The sequence below is a fragment of the Hetaerina americana genome, unplaced genomic scaffold, assembly GCF_022747635.1.
Source record: "Hetaerina americana unplaced genomic scaffold, ioHetAmer1.1.p SCAF_5, whole genome shotgun sequence".
NCBI lineage: Eukaryota > Metazoa > Arthropoda > Insecta > Odonata > Calopterygidae > Hetaerina > Hetaerina americana.
In genome coordinates, this window is record NW_027287095.1 from 49651480 (window position 1) to 49678390 (window position 26911).

The 26911-nt window shown below is 41.5% G+C and overlaps 1 protein-coding gene across 5 annotated transcripts in view; it reads right to left on the reverse strand.

The window, feature by feature from the left end:
* Gbs-70E (Glycogen binding subunit 70E) overlaps positions 1-26911 on the reverse strand; it is a 55472-nt gene that overhangs the window by 11681 nt on the left and 16880 nt on the right. The window contains exon 1 of one of the 5 annotated variants that reach the window (XM_071591884.1): positions 2974-3147. The exons of 3 other annotated variants lie outside the window; for them this stretch is intronic. In XM_071591884.1, the coding sequence (XP_071447985.1) occupies positions 2974-3002 (29 nt within the window). In that variant the 5' untranslated portion in view covers positions 3003-3147. Of the gene's footprint in view, positions 1-2639; positions 2818-2973; positions 3148-26911 lie in introns of those variants that run through there. One more of the 5 variants, XM_071591885.1, reaches the window with a different exon arrangement.

Genomic DNA, 26911 nt, shown 5'->3' on the forward strand with positions numbered 1-26911 from the left:
TCTTGATACATATTTATAAATACTTTGTTTCTTCAAATGCATTAAACATTTAAGAATAGAATGGAATTGATAACAGTATGCACCTAGAAAATGCCATGAAATTCATTAGTTACCCAAACATTGATAATCAGGTTTTGTTTACTGCGAACTCCTCTACCATGATCCATCTCACACGATCGACTAATTGATTTAAGTTGTTAACTAATGTGCATGTTTTACTATAGACCAAAATGAAACTCTCACTCTGTTAACGATCGGATTATCATCGAAAAATAAAGAATTTTATTCGAGATGTTGAGCTTGGATTCAACTTGCGTATGCTTAGCTCAACAGTTCTTAACAAGCAACGACAGTGCATTCGATCGTTGCCAAGGTATACCACCCTCACTCGCTTCGACTCCAGAAGTGGATCAAGGAAACAAAAGGGGGAAGGGAAATGTCATTTTTTTTCCTCTTCCCTCTAAGACTTGGCGTGAGACCGGCTCCCTTCCAAGCCTCACAACCGCGGAAGTGACCTCTTGCGACCCCCTCCGCGACTTGCTCGCGCTCGGCCCCCACGACGTGTACACGTGCCCATGGGGCAATGTTGATGCGCCGGCCAATCGCACAGACGCAAAAAAATAAATGAAAACAAAATATGTAGGCGACGTGACGAAAAATTGCGTGAAATCGTTACGCACTCTCAAGCGTAGTCCACCATCCTCAACCCCGCGACACGTCGAATCGTCGGGGGTGATGAAATGTGGGTTGGAGATCGATCATCGATCGCTCCGATCCCAAATCGGGCCATGGTGCCCTGGATTTTTACGCGCATTTGCCCCTTATCCGGTCATGCACAGTGCAAACACCCAAGAAACACCAAAGACTTCTATATGTTTACTCGAGGGGGTGTGAAATAGCACCACTGAATAAGTACGCCTTTGTAACATTCCACATGCATTGATTACATGTATAATTACGTTGCAACGTGATTATACATGTAATCACACTTCTAGTTCCTCCATCCAAAATCTCCGCCTTTGACGTTGGAAACTACTTTTGCTCCCAATTATTTCAACGACTAAGTTATCCCTCTCTTCCTCAATTAAAAAAAATTCCTCAATAATGTGTCTACAGAACGACCAAAGAAAGCCTACTCAAACAATTACTTATTTAAGAATCAAACAATCTGATATGGTCTAAGAAAATGCATCATGGACCTGCCTTTCAGTGGACAAAATATTTTAGGCATTGTAGCAGTAGTAGTAGTATTTAGGGGAGGCGACCGACAGCTAACGACATTTGCGCCATAGGGGATGGACTGGAAAGGATGAAGGGTGGAGAGAAACCCGGCGTCGGCATTGGCATACTCTTTACGAAAGGCGCCAAGGGGTCCGCAGTTTAACGTCCCATCCGACGGACAGCGTACTCACTCAAAGTGCCCTCCACAAAGATCCTAAAATAGAGATCGAGATACCACTGAAAAATATTCAACACCGCCGGGATTTGAACCCACGCCCTCAGGGTGGGAAGCCAGTACGTTAGCCCCCGCACCATCTCGATCCCCCCCTTTAGGCATTGTAGGATAACTCACTTATTTAAATACAAAAATAGTAATAAAAGTCACGCTGGATAAGCAGAGCCATTATGACACAACACCATTACCGATTAGATAAGCCGAAGTTTACAATTTCATCAGACAAGGCGTAAATTTAAGACGGACAATTAGGTTAAAAACGGAGAAATCCATTCGAACCCTATCACTCCACCTTCGATAGCTTGACGGGTTGAGGCACGGGTATCTGCTGAGCATGCATAGTTTATGTCCGACCAACTCCCTCTAAACGCCCTTGCGGCGGCTTGCAGGACATTGAATAAATGTAGATGTAGTTGTGATTACTATATCCGTAAACATTCGATGAAAATAATTAAGTTAAAAAGGGGCATACAGGGTCTTATGGTAGCCTCTCATAAAAAATCATCCCCCCGATAAAAACTTGTTAACTATTACAACACGATATTTAGAGGATTAGAATATTAAGAGAGGAAGAAGAGTAAAAGGAAGCACTCGTAAAAGTTTCCTGAGTAAGTACCGGATTGCTAATAGTGCAATTCGGCACCCTACGCGAAATGCAAATGAAGAAAGGCCTTAAGGTCTTCGAAGGCCAGGCGGCCGAACACTTTAGGAGTCATCTGATTTGCTTAAATGATATTACAAAGTATATCGTTCCATTTTCTCTTCTTTATGTATCATATAGGATCGATTGCCATTTACTCACGACCATCTCTGCACGAGAAGGGAAAATTATTGAAAATACCCAAAGTTCATAGTATTCCTAACCAAACAAGATTATTTCCTACAGCTCTCTTCCTACCTTACCTATTGAGAATAACCATGAACGTTGGGAAAATACGTGACATTGTCGAGCTTCTCTTGCGCAATGAAATGGTAGAGTGTAAAGGAATGCTCGCAACGTCCGCCAAAAAAATGGCGCGTGTGTCCCAAGTCCACACGTAATAGATGGAGTACCTGTTGAAGGGATGATTTCAAAATTCTATCGGGAACCCATACCGAGAACTCCCTCACTGTTAGGAATTAACATTGCAATTTTTTGATACTTCCATGAAAGGGAACATTACATGCAAAAAAAACAACATACCCGCAGTCGCCGATTCCGCCAGTATCCATTTGGAACCAACAAGTTTCTTTAACCACAGTTCACACAGTATAGAGAGAACGCTCAAATAAAAAAAATCCATGAACGACTCATGCAACACAAATTTTGGAGTAGCATTGAGAACCGTCGTCAAAAGCGAGACCACGAAAAACCCATGGACATGGGGAAGATCGATGCGAGGCACCAACGATCAAGCCCAAGGGAATAATATTTTAATCCCTTCCCTTGATCCGCGACCAAGAGACACATCCCAACGCTCAAATCTCCGATAAACGGGGAACGGCTCCAGTAACCAAATTATCCTCCGTTCCGTCACCTGGTGTCTAGGCCGATCCTGGTAAACATGGCCCCACTGCGCAACAGGCTTTTCCATCGAGCGACCCCTGCCGCCCTCCTCGACGATTCGGCACCGGCTGGTGGGGAGGGGAGAGGTACTGTCCTCGCGGGAGCAGATGAGCACCCGAAAGCAGTCGGCGGTGCACACTCGCCGAGTTGCAGAGAAAGACTGAGGCGCGGCCGGGGGCCAGAGAGGCACACCCGTCGGGTCCTCACCCCACAGAGACCCCTCAGGGGGAGGAAGATAGAAGACAAGTTCCAGGGGGTGGCGGGGGAGTGCCGGGGTGGGAGGGTACGAGGGGCGTTTCTTAGGGATCTACCCTCCGATGAGCAGCCAAGAGTCATCAGGTTACGGCGTCAAATGGGTGCACTTGGCGCACACGATGAATAGAGTAAGGACGAGGGAAGTGCAAGATTTCAACTCATTCCACGAACCCCGCGATCCTCTTATTCAACCACCCCCACTAATCTCCTCCCCCCCTGCCCCGTCGACCTCCGCGCACCACTCGGTACATGGCCATTTCCCCCCCAATGGAAAATAGAGGGCGAAGGTGTCTCGCATTTCTGCAAAAATCAACACCCGCTCCTGGAGACTACTTCCTTTTACCCATTCAGTCCCCTAAAGGTCTTCAGCGCGGGTGTCTCCTCGCATTTGGGAGGAAGAGGGTGGGGGGGGGTGAGAGGGCACGCTCCTAACCCTCGGAAAGAGATGGGGGAATGTGGGCCCATTGTAACCAGGTAACTGCTGGGTGTGGAGTGGGGGGGTCATGAGGGACTTAATGAGCATTGCCGAGTTTTAAGAAAATTACCGCGTTTACCCCCGTAACCTGCGAAATTTCAGGTGAGAGGAGTGAACGTGAATCGGGTGAGGTGTAAAAATTTAAGGTGAGAGGAGTCATCGGTGGCGGCGGGGTAACGTCCTCGCCTACCAACCCAGAGGTCGTGGGTTCGATTCCCACCTAGGTGGATTTCCCTCCATCTATGGCTTGGTTGTATGTGATTGTCGTCAAATGTCAAATGTAAAGTACGGTTAGGTGGAAGAAGGGACTATTAGTCCCAACCTCGCCCAATTAAGTCGATAAATAAATAAAGTCGATAAGCGTGAATCGGGTGAGGTGTAAAAATCAACCCCCTCCACGGGCCGACGAGATTTCATCCTTCGCCTCATTCTGAAGTTGGGAAGGAACCTTTGATTCATTCCATTTTTACGGTGAGGGGATATACATTTTAAGAATGAATCCTCTTTCTTTCAAGGATGAAAAATCGTGGCCTCATGTTTCCGATCGTGGTCTACTTAAGGATATCAAATAGAAATATCGCAAATTTAGAGACCTAACCGCTAACTGCAGGTGACATTACGAAAACCAAGGACTATATGAACTCATTATATCATCCAAATACTCTATGATTAAGCCTAAAATACATTCTTGGTTAAGGATTTAAACTCTGAATGCCTCATTACCATATAAGAAAGTCCTCAATATTAAAATTAAATTAATAACTTACGTACAATCACACTCATTATGATTTAAACAAAATAAATTACGTTTTTTTGCCTTTTATAAATTTGCTACATCCTAATTTTATTTTCCTAAATATTAACTGATTTTACTTCAATTTTGAACTTTCTGGAAATTCACAGACTTCGGCAATTATTAACAAATTCTGCCAGCCTGAATGTGTGAATTTTTTTTTACTGTGCACTGTAAAGAGCTTTCGAACAGCCGGATAATCTTTTATATGGATCCCCTGATTACTGCATGGGAGGTGTAGTGCAGCCCTAGCCATTTTGGAAATACTTCGTTCAACCACATCGCACGTAGATTTTTCCAGCCAGGGCATGATTTCTTGCCGTCTATGCAACCAATTTCATCAACGAAAATTGATTAAAAAGATCAAAGGGGCCTAAATATGAGTAATAAATAAATTATCATAATAGCTTAATCCATTTTGGCAATAAGGTGAATTTGGTTCTAAATAAAAAACCGGCAACTAATCGCAGTTGACTGGTAGAACTGAATTCCATGAAGTTTTGTTGCGGCCTTTCCGTCTGAAGTCTGCTCTTCCAAAGGGGGGCGTAGGGAAGACATCATACGTTCCCCTCACACCCTCTGCATACCAAGGGGGCCCGCGCCGCGTGCTGCACACCAAGCACCCCCCTAACCCACAACCAGGAGCCGGTTCCGACGCGCCCCGGTGGGCGTCGGGCCTGAGGGAGGAATGGCGCGCTGGGGTGACCTGGCGCCGGCGACGGCAGACGCCACCCTCCCTTCCAAGGATGGGACGCGCAACAGTGCTTGTAATGGGGGTATCGAATGGCGAACCATCGGGTAGCTGGGAGCGGGTCTTCAAAGTTGACTCTCCATTTCTCGAACACCCGCCCTGAGCAACACGCGCGCCCTCCAAGAGGAGACAAGTACTCAAGGTAAAAGATAAAAGTGATACTCGCCGTTCCCTTTCGTACCCCATTCCCACCTACGTCTACGTAAGTCTCCTATCTAAGCCTGTCTCGGTAAAGCTCATCCATTCCAAGGGGGGGCGGGGAGGATGGAGCGATTACTCATTCGATTCGTCCAGTTCCATTGTGAAAGTTCACGCTAAGGCTGGAATGGCAAGGTAAAACTTCTTAAAACTGTTAAATGATCAAGTTTGAAAGAAAACAGCAGAATGGTTCTTTTGATTGATTTCATAAATACTCAAAACGTTATCATTATGTCCCTATTAGTTAGTGCAAGTAACAAAAATTATAATAAAATATAAAAAATGGGAATCCGGTGCTTATCCATGGCTGACAATAAAATGCAAGACATTTTTTCGGTGTATGCCTTTCCTCAAGCTGTGATTCTAGTTTTATTATTATTTTAGAAAAAAACGAAGTCCATTTTTTCAGGAAACTTTTGACTATTATCAATAAACAAAAGATTTTTTAAGTCAAAGCTTTCCGTAACGGTTCATTGATTTTTTCCTTCATGTCACTTGAAATCTGAAGAGATCGCGAAGCCTTGGATATCATTTTTCAAGTAAAGAGCATCGCTAGATAATAAATATGAACTATCGATGTATGCGTCAATGCCGAAGTCATAAGCATGAGGCATGGCTACTCATCAACTGATAATTCGAACATCGATTAAAATGAACATATTATCTGGTGTAGGCGATTATCAGGAGTCTTGTGAAGCTATTTATACTAGGCGCTGTAAAATCACTCTTCATCCAGGCAAAAATTGAAAGAGAACAATTGCTATATTTTAAGCCCACACAAGCGAGTGCGAGACGCTGAAAATTAAAATCTAAAGTGCGATGTAGAGTTTGATCCGAATGAAATAACATCGTTGTGTATCCCACAATACCATTGAATGCCCTAAAATTTATATTATGTGCCATATCAGCAAAACTGCTTAGTACAGAGTAAAGAATAGAAAGCAGAGCACAGGCACTCGACGAACAATCGTCTGAATAGTTTATGTGGAAAATAAGATAAGAGCCGTCTACGTAAAACAGAGCCTTCGTAAGAGTAAGTGTATCAATGAGACTGTACAGCAACAACTCGGAAGTAGCTGCATTTTCCTGAGGTTAACCTCACAAGACTACTTCCAGGTATTCGACGGCGATATTGTTGCGTAAGAATGGGATTTTGTATTCCCACAGGGATTCGCTCCTCCTTTCCGTTCGAAGAATCGATCTAATGCAAATCCTCCCCATGCGGTCGACTATTCTGTCGCGAAATTGAATCACCACCGTCATACGATGCCCGATTTTAATTCTTTCCTCCAATCGCAAACGCATTTCAAAGGAAGAGACACCAATGCAATTCGAGGTACGAATGAGTACTCACACGAATATCCTAGACTTCTGGATTTGTAGTCCTATATCTAAATCTCTAGCTAAATGATCTAAACCGTCGGTCGGTCATGTTTAAGACTAATATCGAAAAAATTGGCGATGATTCCAACCATCATTCTTTGACCTTGAGTCACATTCAAGATAAACGTGAGTTTCGGAGTCGCTGCTAACGTCAATATCGAAGATGCAGCCCCTTTCTAACGGTCTTATCTCCCCGATTACTCGTAAATGTAAAGAAATGATCACCACATCGACTCTTCCGTCGCTGAAATATATGATGTGCGGAAAAAATGCACTGTACCGTGCAGGAATTCTCTCGTTATATATTTGTTCAAGTAAGAAAAGTATAGCAAAGCAAACGGATTACATAGGGGTAAAAATATTCAGCAGGTAAGCACAACCGAATTTTCGATAATTTAGCCTATTATTATAAACCATTTACAAATTAAAATATCATATTTCCGTAAGGTAACACTCGGGCCACAAAATTTTACCGCAAGAAATGGAATTAAAAATATTGAAATTTTTTTTTACATATGGCAAGCTGTCGTGGTTGCTATAACGGTTTATAACATTAGGAAATATAGGGAGCTCACCACATTTTAGCCACCGTTAAACCAAGTGAAACGGTATGGAATATACTTATGCCTCATTTCATTTCAGCCATCCATCGGCCCCCAATACAAATCATACGTTACATTAATATTTTAAAAATCATTCTTGATTTGTCTGACGACCAGAGATTAAGTACAAGTATACCATAACTCACACTATTTTATGCAGAGCCCGATTGCTGGACACTAGACATTAATCATACCCATATAGGAGGAGCATATGTACTGAACATACAAAAATTCATTTGAATGACGTCCAGTCTTCTCTCCAGTACTCACGTTTTTGAATATTTGACAGATTTTCTTCTCACACGAGTACACTCCTTCTTTCCTAACCCTTCCAAATCTTGACTATCCACCTCTTTCTTCTTCTCGGTGTAGGACGAATCGGCATGGAATAGCGAAGTGGTGAAAGCTAGCTCGGGCGAGAACTTTCTAAATGAACCTCATACGGAGGCGATCGAACGCTCACCCCATCCACGGGTGGTATCCACGGCACACATGACCACTCACTCTTTCAAACTCCTCCAATCCATTCTTCGACGAGTTTTCACCGCATAGGATTTCCGTCTGAGCTCAGTGTTTTCGTAATTGCCTCCGCAAAGGAAATTCCGGCGGCACATGTTCTTACGTGCGAATGAACCCGCGGTCCTGTTGTCCAAGATAACGCGTAGTTATGACGACATCAGGAGTTAAGGTTTAAAAATTTACTTTTGTTAAACCTGCGGGTCGTAAAGAACTAGCAATCATTTCCGGCAATGAAAAGACAGTCCCTTTGAAACGATCTTAGAAACACAAGTGCTGCAAGCAGGAAGTTATCGATCCAGAAATGTCGCATTGAGGAATTCAGTGAAGCCCGAATGAGGTCCAATTAACACATCGCCAGGGATTCAAGATTTCCAACCACGTTTAATTATGAAGAAATTAAAATGCCTTCACTCGCACATTACCATAGAGTAAAAAGATATCTACAAATGCTGGCGATCTTCAGCTCTGAGGAAATCAAGGTATAGGATTGAAGGTTATAAGTTAAACGTAGTGTGATGAAACCTTTTTATCAAGTAATTATTTCAAACAAAGTTTTTCTTCATTTAAACAACCAAGTAGAGATTGTTACACGAAAATAGTATCATTCAAGTATTTGCTACTCCTAATTGTCGCGTCTGATTATTTCTACACGCTGATACGTGACGCAATTAATTCAGGTGAAACGATCACCGTCACAGTTGCTAAGTATCAATATCAGTTTAAAAGGTCTTCTTAATAATTACGAATATGTATGTACGAATACCATAAGTCCTCATTGACTTGTTTATCACAATAAGCAGTTCACTTGAGTGAGCCTGTTTAACTAGAATTTAATTTGTGGTTTCGTGGATGTATAATCTTATAACATTTGAAGGAAAAGGGTATATTTACCTCGGGTCAACTCAAGATATTGCTGCAGATGAGCAATTGGACCGCAAATGAAATAATAATAAATCAAAGCTCTCTTGAAAGGGAGGTTAAAATAATTGTTTTCATCGCTATATTTTTCTATTATTCTAATTTTATACATTTCTAATGAGACTGCTGGATTAAAAGGGAGAAAAAAAGGAACATAATATAAGGTGGGTATGCAAGTGGATAAGCATAACTTTTGAAAGATTAGAGCGAACATCAGAATCATATTTCGGACAAATTCGAACATCCTGTTCTACGAGGAAGGATCAATCACAATTACTAACGCGCGAGCGCCACCAAGCAATGTCGATAAAAATAGAAAATAAAAAAGATGCAACACACGAAATCGGAATATTTTCAGTTTAAAATAAATGAAATGAACGTGCTATCCCTCTTGAGGTGATCAAGTTATACAAATCCATACCCATGTGCCCCGTCTTCACCACCCAATACTGTCTTGTTACCACTTGTGATCGTGAAAATCGTTCGAAAAATTCTTGGCAGGAATAACGTACAATTAGTAACGCTATAAAAATCAAACTCCGCTCAAATTGTGCAACCATTATTTAGACCAAGATATTTATTAAGCAATTTGCGCCTTTTTAAAGACGATTTAATGAACCTTACGAAACTCAAAACGCTCAGGCCTATTTTTTTATCAGCTCGTTAATATTAATTATTTTATCAGTACTTACTCAACGTTTCATCCAATGATATGCTAGCGATTTTTTTACGGAATGTCAGTCCTCCGGGTTAATTTTATGAAATGGGTTGTGATAGCAACCGCGACAGTGCCACTATAAATATAGATTAGACAGCTGGATGATGGTCCTCCTATATCAGCGAATTCCACATTTCCATTTGCTCTTGGTTTCCTATTTGACATAGACAGTGACGAAGGATCGGCAATCAGATTGGATCTTGACCGAGAGGTCTCGTTCAGAAACTTTGGAGCCGTGACTTTGGAGTCCCGTCCACAGAGGACATCTGCAATTAGGTATTGCGTATTTAAATGGCGTGATATGAAATGCAATGCGCAAGCTATTTCTTCAGATAAATCTCCATTAATTGATTACGTAAATGTTGAAATTTACATAATCTGAAGATGATACGACAAACCTCTCTCATTCTATTGCTTTCGAACGCTTTAAATGTGACCGCAGAGACACATTGCCCCGGTACTCAAATGCCGGATAAAATTGCGTTGTCCGAAAATGGCCGAAATATTAAAAGCTAGTGTAAGACGTATTTATAGGTCCCATTCTGAATGACCTCAACTGCGTGGGCAAAAAAGTGTTGGGTAGGAGAATGTAAGCGTACGGGGGCAAAAAAATGCGAACAAGAGCGCTTGCCGAATGAGAATTATCGGTTTCCTCTTTGATCAATGCATCATTCACATCATTTCACTTCCCAGAATGTAATTATCCGAAATATTCTCTCTCGAAAGTCAAAAAGGTCGCAGCCAGAGAGATCCACCGAGATATGAGGGTTGGATGTCAACTCGGTCAATCGATTGAGTGAGTTCATCCTAAAGCTGGTGTTGCTAAGAGTCTTCGTTGTGATGGAAGCGAATACCACGGTGGACCAAATTTGACTATGAAACAGTCAAATTCTCTATGAAACTATCAGTACTGCACTGGGGGAATTAACGGATTGAACAGAAGACTAACAAACCCTAAAATGAAATGAAATCACCAACGGGCGATGTACTTGCATGACTAATATCCTCTCGCTGCCACAATGACACTACGAACTCGAGTTTTCTCCCAGTTACATATTTTCTATGACAGCCGAAACCTAACAACGCGTGGTGATAACACCCTGCGGCAACCAGATAAGTTTACGCATTTGCCCACTAAGCTATTCCAGTCAAATAAATTATAATAATTTATCTTATTTTTGTACACCATTTCCTATCATCCCACATTTCGGATTCAATGCTAATCTGTTCAAAAATCAAATTTTCTTTAGCCGTATTTTCAAAATTTACGCAGAAACTCCGAAAACTCACGGAGGGCACAAAAAATTCCCAAGGTGCTTAATATTTAGCGTTAAGAATCCATGGAGTGCCAACCGTGGCAGTATCATCTTCAGGCGTGGTAAACGCCTGAAGATGATACTGATACCAAAAATGACATTAAAAAAGGCTTGAATTCCGGGGAAGAAGAAGGAAATTATATATGAAGCTTTGGGAAATGCATATTTCTTTTTCAGTAAATACCTAGGATTTTTTGCGAAAATGTTGGCGCCGTACTGATTCCGGGGAGACGACAATTTACTGCGGGGAGCGATTAGACTAGTCGAGGGAGGAGAAATTAATAAAAAAAATCCGCAACGGTATAGAAGAGTTCAAATCATATCGCTCGCATATTGAGGCCGTCCGACCTCATGAGGCCCCAAACACCAATATCTCTGGACTTTTGCTTCCTTAGATAAGTCCCCGCCCATTGACTTCTGACTTCCAATTTTTTTCAAGCTGACTTCTGCGAGATCAACTAAATTATTAAGGAAATAAATCTACTTTTATAAATTCAATATTTCGTGCTCAATTTTAAAAATAAAATTCGACCAAGCCATGGACGTTTCCGGATGAATGATAAATTTTCTAAAGCATAACATTTCAGACGTTAGCACGAATGTTACTCCATAATTATTTCGTAATTTTCTTCAGTTTAAAAAAAAAATTGGACTAATAAAATATCCAAAAGTTGTCCCGCGACATAAATTAATGAATAAAAAAAATAATGTTTTGAAAACTTCGAATAAGCAATTCTGGGGCGCTGTTTTTATGGTCTGATACGACCGATCTCGTATTTTTCTTCATCTTAAAGCTGTTTGACTTTTTTTTAGTTGTGAACGGTATCCATTCATGAACTTAATCTCATTTCAACCATTAAAGAGCTCCCTTACGATTTAATGGCAATGAAATTACCAGACCGTTTAAATATACACCCATTTGCCGTTACCTACACGCTTCCCCCCCCCCTTCTATACTGGGGACTACGAATATATGCATTTCCTCGGGGAAACACGCCCACGGGAAAATGTTCCAAGACAGTAATCACCTTGGGAATACAAGTGTACAGTAGTGTGCTTATCCTGAAGGTGGAATTGCCTTTCACTAAACATGGGCATTTACCACAAATTACGAAAAATGGCGCTAAGGCGGTGGAACAAGTCACCGGATCATATGCGGGGCTCATGATCAGTCAAGGGCGTGGTTTCAATGTGCGCTACGAGTTAAATCTCTTATGACAGTGACTCTTTGCTCGCTCTCTCTCTCTCTTTCCCTCTACCCATCCAGACATTATTCCCAACGCCTAATTGTGAGGGAAAGATGGGGAAGGGGGACGCAACTTTCCATCGAGCGAAGAGGGAAGAGGTTGAGGGGAAAGACTTGGCTCCGCGAAGGACGGGCAGAATCCGCCGGGAACAGTATCCTTGGGAAAGTGGCCGCTAAAGCTCTCCCATTAAGTTACGCCAGCCCCGCCCGGTCTCACTTACCGACGCGAATCGAAAAGCACAGTTGTCCAGATCACGCATCAGACGCATGCCGGGGACACTCTGGCCCACCGCTCCAATCCTCTGGGCTCATTGCGGCCGCGAGGTTTTTAATTAAGATAGCGATCGCTGAATGTAGGCAAATGCGGACATTTCATAGGCTTTGTTCTTGCTCGGGTCAAGCTCCTTTTTTTCTCATTTTCTCATTTGGATTACTATTTTTCCCAATTCTATGAGACCGACGCGAAGAAACTGGAGTGTTCACGAATTACCACAAAGGAAATGTACGTGCGTACGTCAAAATCTCTCTGCAAGTGACCCTCACTCACGCCCCCGTGGCTGGGGATTATGATTCTATCATAATTAAATTATCAGAGTATCTAAATTTACTTACGCCAAAATGCCTTTACCTACTCGTCTCATTCCTGGATGTACCCGACACTACGGGTATCTTTGCAGTTCGTCGTGGAGGCACGCAGTAAGTCGCATAAAACAAGTCAATTTAGCTGATCGTTTTGAAGAAACGCTGTGCATTGGTTCATGAATCGTAACGACACCATTTCAGGAAATAAAGGTACTGAATGAAATTCTTATGATGGGGCATATCCAGAAAAGTGTTCAATAGATTTAACGAATAAGTATACCGTGAAATGAGTAAGCAAACCTTAACCCAACTCTCTCACAGAAAATTTTGTAATTCAATGGACACGGACATTTCTGCATTATCAGAGTGTATGCAAAAATCGTATTTCGCGCTAACTAAATGATTCAGAAATTAGATTTCGCAGGCTCGCAAGACATAAGAATCTCTCTAAAACGACGAGTGAAACCCCAAGAAAATGTGCCATAAGTGATCACCGTAGAGTACATACATGCGATACTTTCGTTTTCGTATTGAAGATTTTAATATTTTTACTCCTCCTATAAATAAACTATTGAGCATTTACACATTCGTTTGGAATACGTACCTATCTAAAATATGAAATTGGGAACCAGGAGATTGTTCGAAATTTACTTTAACTTTACCGAAACAAAAAAAAACCATTAATAGGGAATAAACGCAAAGAAAATCTCCACGAAGTTAAATGAAGGGCAATGCTACAAGACATTCGTATTCAGGTCGAATTCCGAATTTTTACAAAAGTAACATTCTTTAATATTCCTCCGTCTCACTTACTCACGAAAATCACTTACCCGATGCATGAGATGAATGGTATATCGGGAAAACGACGAATTGGAAAGAAAGGCAACAATAAAAAAAATAATATTAAGAATAAGTGGAACGACCTTCAAATGCTTAGCAAAATATTGGCCAAGAAGATTACGCAAGTGTGCAAAACCATAAGGTGATATTTGGAGGACGTTAAGGGGTTGGTGGAACCCGTTAGGCTAGAGGGTGAGACAAAAGAGAAGCGCAGAGCGATTCGAAGAGAGAGCCAAGGACAATGACGCACACTCGTTTGATCCGCGTTCGGAAGGTGGGCGCTGGGGAGTGTTCCCCTGCCGATATACCCAAAAATAACACTAAGTAATAAGCCCAGCACGCCAGGAACAACTTGGACATTCACTGATCAGGTGAATGAACCCTATTTTTCTCTCTTTCTGTCACTTCTTATGGATTCGGTTTATGGAACTGTGATTTTTTTGGCGTTCGTTGGGGTATCGTCCCACTGCAAAACTACGATTTCATTGAAAATGTCAATTCGAGAGAGTCGTCGAAAGACGGCTTAGCCGGGAAAGGAACCATGTCGTTAAAAAAAAGCAAACTGCTTCTTGAGTGATACGATGCGATACTCGTTTGTTTCCATTGTGAAAATTTTATATGCTTCACGCTACATATGCTTAAGGTCATGAGGTGAGCCTACTACCCAGCTAAGCCTGCTGCAACCAAGGACGCCTTCCTTTCGATATATTTACTTTGAATTTTTCTCAATTGGCAAACTTCTCTCATTTGCATGATCTAGTTAATCTAGTTGGCAAAGGGAATGGAATTCTGATTAATTTAAGGGATTTATAACGTGTTTCGTCTAACCTAGTTACCAATTTTTTATTCTCCTTTGTCATATTATACAATTAACGATTTATTCACTGAAAACATATATTTTAATTACTTTTACGAAGACCTATTTACATAAGAAGACGTAAAATATTTCAATTTTTCATGACTGATTGATTATTCTTTGTCAAAATAGTTGGTCACTATAGGATTATTTACATTTCGAATACATCACCGATTGCACTCCACCAATTACTGATTTAAAAAAAAATTATCGATAAATAGATGCTTCCCTAAATTTATCCTGATATTTTATTTCTTCTCCCTCTACTTTCTCCTTCATCTGATCTTTTTGTCTTTCAATGCTCATAAATATATTTAAAAGATGGCCGTATTTTGTAACAAAGACACATGAGAAATTTACAACATGCTATGAAACAACTCAGGCTTGACCTTCCGATTTTTCGTTGAATTCTATACATTTGTGTGCAAATCGATGAATGAAAAAATAGATTCTTCAGAAAAGATTATCAAAATTCTGACGGAGTGAGAAAAATATTAGCTCCTGTGTACCTATAATTAATCTTCTGGACAAAATATTTCCTCAATATTGAACTAGGATTCATGCACCTACGGTTCGAGACTTATTCTTCTACGTAACCAGCAACAAATTATGAGTTTATGATATGCGAGCTCCAGATGGAAATTGAATCTCAAAGTTGTTAACGTTTCGCCGTGATTATATTATCTGACAAATAACGAAAAAATACCCTTACAATCGGTAACCAGCCACTGAATGTCAATGGATAAAAAAAAACAAATTATCAATAATTAATCATGGGAGTCAAATGAGTGAGAAGGCATCGACGTATGGTTGACGCGTCCATACCCGAAACTGTTAGGAGAATCCCGTCCGGGGTCAGTCCTCGGGTACAGTAGGAGCTGGGGAGAGCTTATACTCCCGTTAGCCGGCAAACAAAACTTTCGGCCGTACGCGGTCAAGCTTTGGTGGCGATCGCAAGTCCAATGGCAAGGCGCCCCACCGCTTGCGAACACGGTCCCCACCGAGGTGCCAGGGGAGAACGATAGTGAGGAATGTTCGTTGACGACGGAGACACCGACACGGTGCTCCGCCGAGTCGCCGATTCTACGAAATACGTACCGCCCACATTCTCGCGACAGAGGAGTTATACGCGCCCTCTAACATACGTAGAGATAGTGTGCAATGCCTGGTGGATGTTTTATTTCCCGTTGCGAGGAAAAAAATGCAGCGAGAAAGTTTGAAGAAAAAAAGTCACTACTGCATACGGAATGCTAATCTCCAAGAGTGACTGGCGACTACGCACAGAAAGCAACCAAGCTTTAACACAAATCCAAGAGATCTTGTTACTTTCCCTCGGCCATACCTTTTGCCCTTTTACACTGTATAAAAGAAATAACTCAAAAATAATATCAACCCAATTGCATTATACGTGAGATAGGAGTTATTACTTTTGATATACACACAAACTCACACAGCAGCTTTCCATTATCCTTTCAGATAAAAGGCAAAATTTACTCCTGATTAATCCAAACATATTTTTCCATCAATATTGTTTAATTGTTCACCGCGGCAATTTTTTCGGTGAATATTCACAATCTGTTGTTTTTTTGCTGTTCTCATCACGTTTTTAATCTACGAAGACACCTCCATTATTCGTTATCTTGCGCCAGATTTGAAATTATGATGCTTACCCACATTTGTTCATGGGACGATGATCCATGCGCATCGTAACTCTTGATTTATTTCACAAATGCGAATACTCGGATTCCTTGTCGAACTGAAAGCGACCGAAGGAAAATTGTCCTCTCATTGATTCGCAAAAATCTTCGCCGGTCACACCTCGGAGAAGCACCGGTAAGATAAACTCGCGCGAGGTCATCCGCCAAAGAACGAAATCGTTCGCTCGTACAGCAACTGCGGATCCTGAGCCATATCTAATAGCGTAATAAAATACCAAGGGGTATTGAATGATCAAGAAACTAGGGTCCACCCGGAATTCAAGATATCAGGAGTGAACGAGCCAAATCGTACGGATGACGCTCGTGGTTCCCTCTTGGCCTCCCCCTTCCCCTCCTCGCCATTAGTGCGCCTAAGATTCGGAAAACCCTAAAAATTCGCGAGAACAGAGGCCCAGCTCAGCTGTTGCTAAGAGAGAGATAGGAGATAGCATTGAGAGGGATGGGAGGTGAGGAAAGGGGCGAGGGGAGTGGGAAAAGCGGTAGGGGGCGACGGGGAGAGAGGGGCGAAGCCTCCGGAGTGGAAACTATTAATAGCACGCGCCGCCAGCCATCTCTTAACTCCCTCCCTCTCTCTCCCCTCCCCTCTTTCCCATCGCCCATTTCTTCCACCGATCTCTCTTCATCCCTCCCTCATTCCTTCTCCACCATCCCGTCTCCCTCACCTCCAGAGGAGGCTGTCAAGAGGAACTGGTCCGAGCTCCGTTGGTGACGGCGGCTCCGCCACCTTCGCCTATCGAAGCGGCGGCCCGGGTTGTACAGCGAGTGGAGTGGCGAAAGGAGCTTCCGGACGAGGGGGGCAGGAAGATGCGGGGGGTCTGCTGAAACATTTCCTTCCCCGGGGAGAGACGAAAGAAGGAAGGAAAAAAAGGAACGCAGCGAAACGATGATTCGAAGGGGGAAGCGGATGGAGAAGGAGACGAGAGACCAATGGTGGCGCAACGGGGTCCTATGATTGTCTTTGGTTCTGCCTTCACCCCTTCCAACCGATCCTCTCACTTAATCACGCGGGTACGGAGTCGTCTACCCGTGAGAGCGATGCCAGAGCCCCCGAACACCTAATCCCTCCCCTCGCAACTCACAAGAAAAATCCGCAATGGTTAAAATCTTCCCGATTCTTTGAAACATTCGCTTACCGCTGGCTTCGTTTAGTGTTCCTTAGTTAATAGAGTTGGAGAATATAGGGAAAAAAACATCCAGAGGGGAAAAATTTATAGACGAACTGGATGTAGAACAAATCTTCACTCACTCACCCGAATTGGTCTAAACCCCGCAAACCAACCCCTTTCCATTATAAAAAGTTGACTGCTCTTTGTAACATAGCGAAAATATCAATCCCGGGGGGGTCAGATATTGGAACGGGAGAGCGGAGGAGATTTGTTTGATTCACTCACGCGACGCCAAGGATGGCCACAATGACGTCCTTAGCACTCTCCCCTTTTCCCTCTAATCTTGCAGGGCCAAGCCACCGTTCAACTCCCCCCAAAGTATGCGGCGTCATTTACGGACGGTCTCTTTTCATGTCCCGGAAAGAATGTCAACAATGCATCCGCCAGCCTCCCCCATTCAGACGCATGCGCCGACGGATGTGGGTCCCTCGGCGAGGGGTCTGACGAAGGGGGAGTTTTCCGCTTCCGATAACGCAGTTCCTGTGTTAACAAAATTTTGGGGACAAGCCATGCAGTATGCAGTAGGAAAGTTACATTTCTCAGACTTTTCTTCCGACAAAACCGATTCCTACCACGCTTCCTGATAGTTTTACAATGAAACAAAGATTGCGAAACAAATGAAGCATTCAGTGAATTAACTGCAATCTCTATTTAGCTCACGGATTAGAATTTATATTGACGCCATTTAAACTCTACCAGTAAGTATTTTGCCAGCGTATAAGTTGGAGTTTCATGGCTTACTTTTAATGTTGCATCAAACCTAACATATTTTGGGAAAAATATTAACTGTTAATTCCATTTATACTTAACTCCGCGGTACAATTCATGCTCAAGAATTACCTCAACATCAATTTCATCACACTTCGTGGGACCTGGTGGTAGTAAAAATAATCATGTAAACCAATGACAAGGGAATCGGCGAGTAAAAACAGATTATAAGTTCAAAGCGTGGAGGTCAACTAGGTTTAACGAAACGGGTGCTGGAAATAGAGAAGCTCTAGCGGGAAGTGAGACGATGCGACCGCGGCAATGGAAGCGTCGCCGCCGGAGGATAAAAAGGAGTCGCGGCCGAGTTTCCAGCCGCGGGAATGGAGCCACAAAGCAAGCGCCGAACTAAATACTCTACATATCGAACGGGGCTCGGTCATCCTCGTCCGCGCTCTTTGCCGAAAGAGGATAGTCGCCCTTCGTCCGAAACGAGCCACTTCGCCGGTCGACCGCAAGGGACGATCCTATCCTGGCTTCCACTCAGTCGTTCCCTACCCCCATTCGGAAATGGCGATTTGAGCGAAATGATAACGACTGAAAATTATATTCAGCTGTCCTGCATATGCGTGGATTTGGCACAAAGTAGCAATGGCCGCCGGTCACGAGCGTGAAGAGAGTGAGATGAACACGTGAACGGACCGTGCTTTATTAATATAGTATATTAAGTTCTTAGGGACAGTCAGCCAACGAACGTCCAAAAGGTATAAGATCGAGAAAAAAAGGGTTCCAAAGAAACATTTGGCAGCGATTCAGACTTCGACGCAATTCTCGCAATAATTTCCACATTTCCACGCGAAGATGGTCTCTGTTTATCACTCCTCCGAGACTATTTCAGATTCGCTAAGTTGTGCCAGTGGCCAAGAATCCTTTTACGTTAAAGGTTAAAACTCTCAGTTTAAATTTTGGTCTTAGACAATTTTTCTTTTAACTTTAAGAGGTATTGACAAATAACAAATGAAAAGTTAAAAGATTCATTCCGAAAGGGGACTTCAAATGAAATATATTGAGTCACCACGGGAATCGTTCACTGTGCTATATTGCGTACCTTTCTATTCATAGTTCATTTAACAGACAGTAAATAAATCACTTACTATGAAAGTATGCATTATTAAACATTTTCATGAAGTTTCAAGCAAATCAGCCATTGATTTAAGTTTCATAATTCACAAGTTCATACATTTTTATGCGTATTTTTTATGCGCTGAAAATAATAAAGAAATGATGGCAATGCAGCGGGTTGTGGGAGGGGAGGAAAGGTGGTTACATAGTGGTTGGTATTTTAAAAATTCATTACAATTAACATTTAATAGCGTAAACAAATCCATATTTCCAACAAAAGCTTACTTCCTCTAGCCTGAACCTATTTTATTAGTTACTATTCCATTTTGGGAGACTAAAAAAGGTCAGGGAAAACAAAATGAAGAATGAGGAAGTGGCCCAAAACACAATGATAAACTTAACAGATCGAATTATTCTCCAATTGAGTCGCCCAAAAGTTTTGTCATTCCCTCCATTAGCTCGTTATTTCAATCTCTAAAGAATCCTATTTTGAGAAATAATATTGGTCAAAATTTTGGCAAATTTTGCAACACTTTCAGGTTACAAATGAAATCAAATTAGGTAATTCCAAGGAAGATTATTTGAAGGCAAGTTTTTTAAGGCCAAAAAATTGGAGATAAAATCAATTTGCGAAAATAAGACCTACGGCGGTTTATCTCTTATTCTTCTTATAAGTTATTTGTAAATAAAATAAAACAATTTCAAAGATTAAAAATAATTCGCCTAGAGCTGGATGAATGATTTTTACACTTTGAAATTTTTGCAATTCAATGCATATTAGAGGATGACTCCGTCAAAGTTACTGTCGCGGCATCTCTCGCATTCCTTGAATTTTTTTCGTAACTATTTCTTCGAGAATGTAAGCACCCGTTTACCAGTCCAAAACACATGTCAAAATCATAACAGTTGGTGGGGAACTGCGTTGGATGAGCGGGGTAGGTCTAGGATTAGCCGATTAGCCAACAGCGAGGGAAATCTGAAAGATCAAGGAGGAGGCAAGGTGGGATAAAGGTGAAAGCAGAGAACGGCGGGGGATGAGAGAGTTTTAGACGAAAAGGAAGCCAGGGGAGAAAGAAACGTCTGGAGGGAAGGGAAAATGGCAGAGGATGCGGGAGGATTGATATTCAAGGGTTGGTGATGGGGGAGGTGTGGCCTAAGGACGAGTGGGGTAGAATATATTTGGACGGAGAAGTGGAGGGAGGGAGGGTGAGTTGGAAATAGGAATGGATGAGTTTAAAGGGTGAGGGGGGGAACAAGGTGGGAAAAGAGAAGAGGATGAATGAACTCATAATACTAGTGAGGAGCGCAGAAATTTGCGCGGAATTTCTGCAGCGGATGGAGAGGGGGGATTATTGCACAATTTTGTTTTCCGTCCCATGGGAGTTTTTCTTTAGATAGGAGAGAACAAAACTGAACAGTTATACTTTTAAACGCAACCTTTCGGAAAATTATTTTTTTAAACCATCTGATTCAAATGAAGAGAGCACAAAAAAACATAGACCATAACTTATTGCTGTCACCAAAATTTGTTTACGTCAAGCATAGGTACTCCCAATGATTTAGCATTCAAAAGCAACGAATTCGCTTTGGAATGTTAAATCCTGCTTAGGAATGCCAGAACTTCGAACAATTACACATGTCAGCTTAAATGAGACCATGGATGGACTCTTCCTTCACATTTTAATCTTTGAGCAATCTTATCCTTAAAAGGAAACAATCAAGTTGGAGATTTGAAGAAGTGTACAAAAAAACCCGTGAGAAGATTATCGAAAGACGTGTCGCACACGATTTGACAGAGGAGAATTTTTTCAAGTCTCGCCGATCAAGTGCTTCATTGGAGAATAAGAAAATCTAGATTATGAATCCAACCGAAGATAAACAGGTGATTTTAAAACGATGGTAATGTCAAAGAGTGGTAACAGAAAGCATGGTGTCCGTAAGATGTTCAAAAAATGGAGGAATTAACGCCTATTAAAGTGATAAAATACCATATGGCCTCATTGAACCGACTTAAGCATGCATACTCGAGCTAAACTTCCTTGATAATTATGCATTTCTGGTTTGTATCCTGAAGGGTAGAAGGTCTATGGAAGTGAACAACCTTCACAATAAAGCGTAAGCATACCAAGTTTTGCAGCGTGCAATTCAAAATACAGGAAATCTAACCAGCATAAAGAAAATTATCGAAGCAATATATGGGGGCAGTTTTCAATAAAAAGTTATTCGGAGTCAATAATTTCATCAAACCTTCAGTTCTTAGTTCCCGTACTGAAGTAAGGCATACATTTTAACTAAAGAATTTTCTTCAAAACGACACAGTTGATTATAATTATTGCTAGCAATACTCGAAAGTACATGTTCCTATTCGAGCTCTCAACACACTTACAAGGTTACCCTTTCGTTCATTGGATACGTATAAGAAACGAAATTCCTCGATACTGACCAAGTCTTTCTATCCGTCAACTCGCCCTTGATAGAATCTCTGACGGGTCGTTCAAGTCTCTAGCACAATGGCAAACGCCCGCCACGCAAGCACTGCAACGAAATGTATCTCGGATACCCAAAGTAATTAGATTCGATTTAGGTAAAAAATCTCCTTGGGCAGCAAATCCCAGCGCTGCAGCTACATGTAAACCATGATGAAATCTTCGACATGAACTCGAAAATATTCCCACTCAACGATAGCGTTCAATTACGTGTTCTTTCCGGATCACCGCTACATAAAATAATACTTTGACATACCAGACATTTTAAACAATATGCTTACATTTTATACGCACACATTAAGTTCATTAACTGAAATCTATAGTGAAAAACACTCGATATTGATGACAAACTACTTTCAAGTTTAAATCCTTGAGGGATGACGGCACTTTTCACTATTAGCATGCTTGTTTAAAACTTACGGAATTAAATTTAAGCCACTGTCGATAAGCTAAAAACTTGATCAATTGGTGATAATGAGAAAAGAAGAGGATATAGAGAATATAACTTGATGGAATATAGTAATTTCTCACTTGAAAGTAACGAATTAGCTCGGCTTATTTGGAAACCATGAAATAAAAATATTGTTCAAAGGGTTATTCAAAGGAATTTCTGCCGGTTGAAGCCACTAAAAAGAATTTTCATGAACTGGCGACCATACTTAAATCATACTGGCGAGCATGTATCAAAATTCGTAATGTTCTAACTCCGTAATTCTCAAAGCGGGAAGAACTACATGTTGATGAGATACTATTTTTGCATTAGAATCGTATATTAAAAAAGATCATTGGTGTACCAGAAAACTGCTTGTATTTTTATTTCAGACAGGAAACATAAACTTACGGGGGTAAAAGAGAGGCATCTTTATTTGGAAAATTCAGGCGCCATAAGCTTTAAATATATTAGGAACCAGCTTCTTAAACTTCACCGTGTACTTAACCCAATTCCGTTTTCAAACTCGAAAAAAAGTGAAGTGAATCGGAGGGAGATGAGAGAAGCAAGTCTGTGGTGGGAAAGAGAGTGACGAGGAAATGAAGTTAAACATAGGGGGTGGCACTGGGATGAGGGAGATCAGACGCTGAGAGAAGGACGGGGTGCGATCGGCCCCGTCCCCTTGCCCCATTGGCGGTTGACTTCAAGAGCAACCGCCAAATTTGCGCACCCACCGCCCACTCCTCGAAGACACTGGTCAATTCGCAACTGGTTCCTGATTGAGCATACGAAGCCTTCTGATCGAAACAGATCTGTTACTATTGAGTCCCTCATCAATGCGGTTTGGAAAGCTTCATATTACATTTACGTCTGTTTTCCGAGGGATTTAAAATTAATTGTTCGATATTCAGGCACGCCTAGGAGGGTGAAACGATCGGTAAAATTTCTGAGAGGTGAACGAAAATGCACGCGGGATGATCATGAAGCTTTTGGTTTCTTAACTATTCGCAATCTGCTAAAGTCTTCCTAACGGCCTGTGTCTTTTTCCTATTCATCTAGTAAAAATGGATATTCAAACACCTCTCCTCCCGTCCTTAGGGGAGGTCCCTCTCAATTCCCTTCCATGGGCCGTTCAAGGGATAATGAAAAAAAACACCGTAGGCAATAAGTTACCAAGAGAAATAAGCCGCAGTTACGCACGCGTACATGAAATACGAACAAATTTCGTTCACTACCGGAGACAGTCAGGGCATTGGGATTCCTAAACGAAATTAAAAGTTAACCACCGTTTTATCTTAAGGTACTGGTATTTAAGTCGATTTATTCGATGTCACACAAGTGTGTACCCCAGTTTATGTTGCACTGCATTACAATAATCATCTGGTCTTATCAAAGAAGGGTATGATGTTTAAAAAAAACAAAATAGCGGTCGTATTATCGGATGTTTACTTATATTTAAGAGACCCTAAGAGGGCAATTTTCCAGAACGATACACGAACGAATTAAGAGGTCTTTTGAGAAACTTAAAACTGGGGCGGTAATCATGTATGCGTGGTAGGAAATCCGAGGCTTTCATCGTAAACGGGAGCCGGTTTTTCGGTGACCACGCGGAAAAAAGCTCAACTTCTCTCCCCGTAGCAACCGACTGGAGTATCCATCCGTTCTCATCCCAGCATCCATCCACGCCCCCTATCTCTCCTCCTCGCGGCTGACGCCCGATGGCGCTGGCGGCGAGCCAAAATCCCCAGAGAAAGACGTGCACGGCCTCTCCAATCGGCTGGGCAATTGCATTCGAAACCACCACCGTGACATTCAAAAGGCCGAGAGGTCAAACACTCCCCCGCGTCGACAACATTGCTCTCAGGGAATCCCGGAGAACCCGACCGAAAGAATAAATCGTCTTAGAATAGATTCCCTCGAAATTTCACGAGCCGACGACCGTTACATCACAGACCCAAGGCTCCGAGATCGGGAGGATTCATCAGCCCCCAATTCGAACTGATGCATGGCCGAGTCCGATCGTCAACGCGCCGCCGAAGACATTGTGGTGGGGGGGAGGGCAAAGAGAAGCGGCATTCGGTTTCAAAAGTGCAAAAGGATCGCCCATCCCCCCGGATTCGCCCCGCTAAGTGAACACAAAGAGAGAAATTTAAAGCATTAACCCCACTCAAAATTGCACTCGTTTGGAACGATTACCCGAATTAATTTACAAGCATTGAAAGAGGAGGAGGGTGATTGGAAGAGGAACAACGAGAGACAATGTATAACGCGAATGACCCAAAGGCGAAACGCCTAATAAATTTGAAGTATCTAAGGAATATACTTGAAAGTTTATTTTAGAAACGTTCGACCTGTATCACCAAATTCGTTCGTTAACCTAATGAAGAAAAGCCCATTGATGGGGTTAGTTCTTTATAGCAACCCTTTGGTGTCTCAACTAACACGGCACAAAAATACTGTATCATAATCCTTTAAAGTAATTATTTAGTTTCGTTTATGTAGGGGGTTAGAAATAGTATGTACATCACTTAGGTAGCGCATCCATAAAAAATCTGTTCTAATCGGTACACTACTCTTTATAATAATCGTAAATACGATGATCATTCATTGGATTACTTATTAAATCCTGTATTTGGCCGAGGAAATTAAAGTATAATATTCAGAGCGCAGGCGTTTCTAATTTTCAGAGCGCAGGGCTTCCTCAGCTCAAACGAGCGGACGAAAGCTGGGAGTTATTTTTTTCAAGTAGCCTTGCAGAAAACGGGCAGAATGTGTATTTCCATCGGCCGGAAAGGATGGAAAAGCACGGAAAGGGTAAAGAAGGTGAACCCCTTCCTCTTATATTTAGCCATGGATTCGCCCTCGCAAGGTCGAACGAATTTCTCCCTCGGATAACTCCCGCGGGGGGAGGGGGGGGCAATTAAAGACACAGGATCAAAATTGGGGAAGGGATGCGAGGGGAGTATATGGCCGTGCAGTCGCACAGATTCTAGCTATTTGCAAACCCATTCCAATTCCTCACAGCCTATGCCTTCTGGTTTTATTTCTTTCAAAGCAATTCTTTAAATTTCCTCTTCTTACTCAACATACATATATGGGCCTGGTGATGGATTCTATGCAGATAAAATATCAAATATTTGCGTATTATTTTTCAAAAACCAGCCATTAAGTACTCTAGAAACACATTTATGAGCTATGAGTAGTTGACATATTGATTGACAAAACACCCTATTGAGTCAAACTGTCAACGAGCAACTTCATCGTATAACATTTCCAAATATCCCACTGTTTAAATCGTTCACAAACACGAAATATTACGTAAAACATTATTTTCTACAAAACCATGAAACATGATTCTCCTAGTATGAGTGAACTTGAGAGTGTTCCATTTTTTAGGACAAAACTATCCATCAAAGTCGACCCAAAATCCAGCCACTATAGTGTCACACCTGTCAGCCTTGGTGCTTTGAAAAAAGCATTAATCCAATCTAAAATAATTTTCTCCTTGGAATTAATTCATCATTTACCCAAGATGAAGTTACCTTTTCTTAAAAATTAAGAGACCAAACGCACAAAGAAATTTTATTTGACACAGGAGAAAAGTATTGAATGCACTGATCGAGACTTCTAACGGCGGCTAAATGTATTTTCGCTCAGACACGATTAAGAATACGAATTTGAGACAATTGACATAATTGCAGCTCATATATATATATATATATATATATATATATATGTATATTTATTTATATATATATGTATAAAAACACAGATGTAGATTTTTAGAATATAGAGACACAAAGAAAGGACACTCACAATTTGTTATTTGACGTTTCGACAGCTTGGCTGTCGTCTTCTGAAGACGACACGGTCTTCTGAAGACGACAGCCAAGCTGTCGAAACGTCAAATAACAAATTGTGAGTGTCCTTTCTTTGTGTCTCTATATTCTAAAAATCTACATCTGTGTTTTTATATATTCGTGCGTCGCCGAAGAACGTTCCATTTCGAATATATATATATATATATATATATATATATATATATATATATATATATATATATATATATATATATATACACATATACACATACACATATAATTGATAATAAACCTTATACAATTAATATATTATATACGTATATATAATCGAAAAAATAAACTAAAGGTTTAAACGTCCAATTTAATAGACATTATCATAAGTTGGTGCTGTGTGCGAATATTCATTTTAGACAAAAACTGAAAATCTTACGCGTAACCATTAATGTTGAGGTCGACGCTCAATCATTCTCTTCGGTAGCTCCGATGAACGTGATCGAGACGGGCATTACTAAATCAAGGACCAGCGCAATACCTTGAAGACGCGGGAGATGAATGATTCAGTCGATGAGCAAGCTTCATATCAATCTCTTAGGCCGAAAAGTCAATAGGGCTACACATTATTCCAGCGTGACGTCGACGTCATTGCAGCTTGAGCAACAAGAAAGTGCTACGAATAATTCACCAACCTTAACTATTATAACGCAATACGTGCCATCATACTTATATCCAAGGGCGATATTACTGCGATACACCAGAGCATGCTTATGAGCGAAAATGCGCGTGAATCACCACGATTTGGGGATCTTCCAGACATCCGATGGCCATGGAATGTAAGGAAATGCGATAACAGCATGACATTCGGATATTTCAATCTTATAAAATCCCATTGTCTTCCTAGCATGCGAGATTCGTGCATCTCGTATATTACCGTGGACTTTGAGCTTTAAGTGGAATCCCACGTACGAGTACTTTCATAACGGCAGCAATAAAACATCTTATCACAGATATT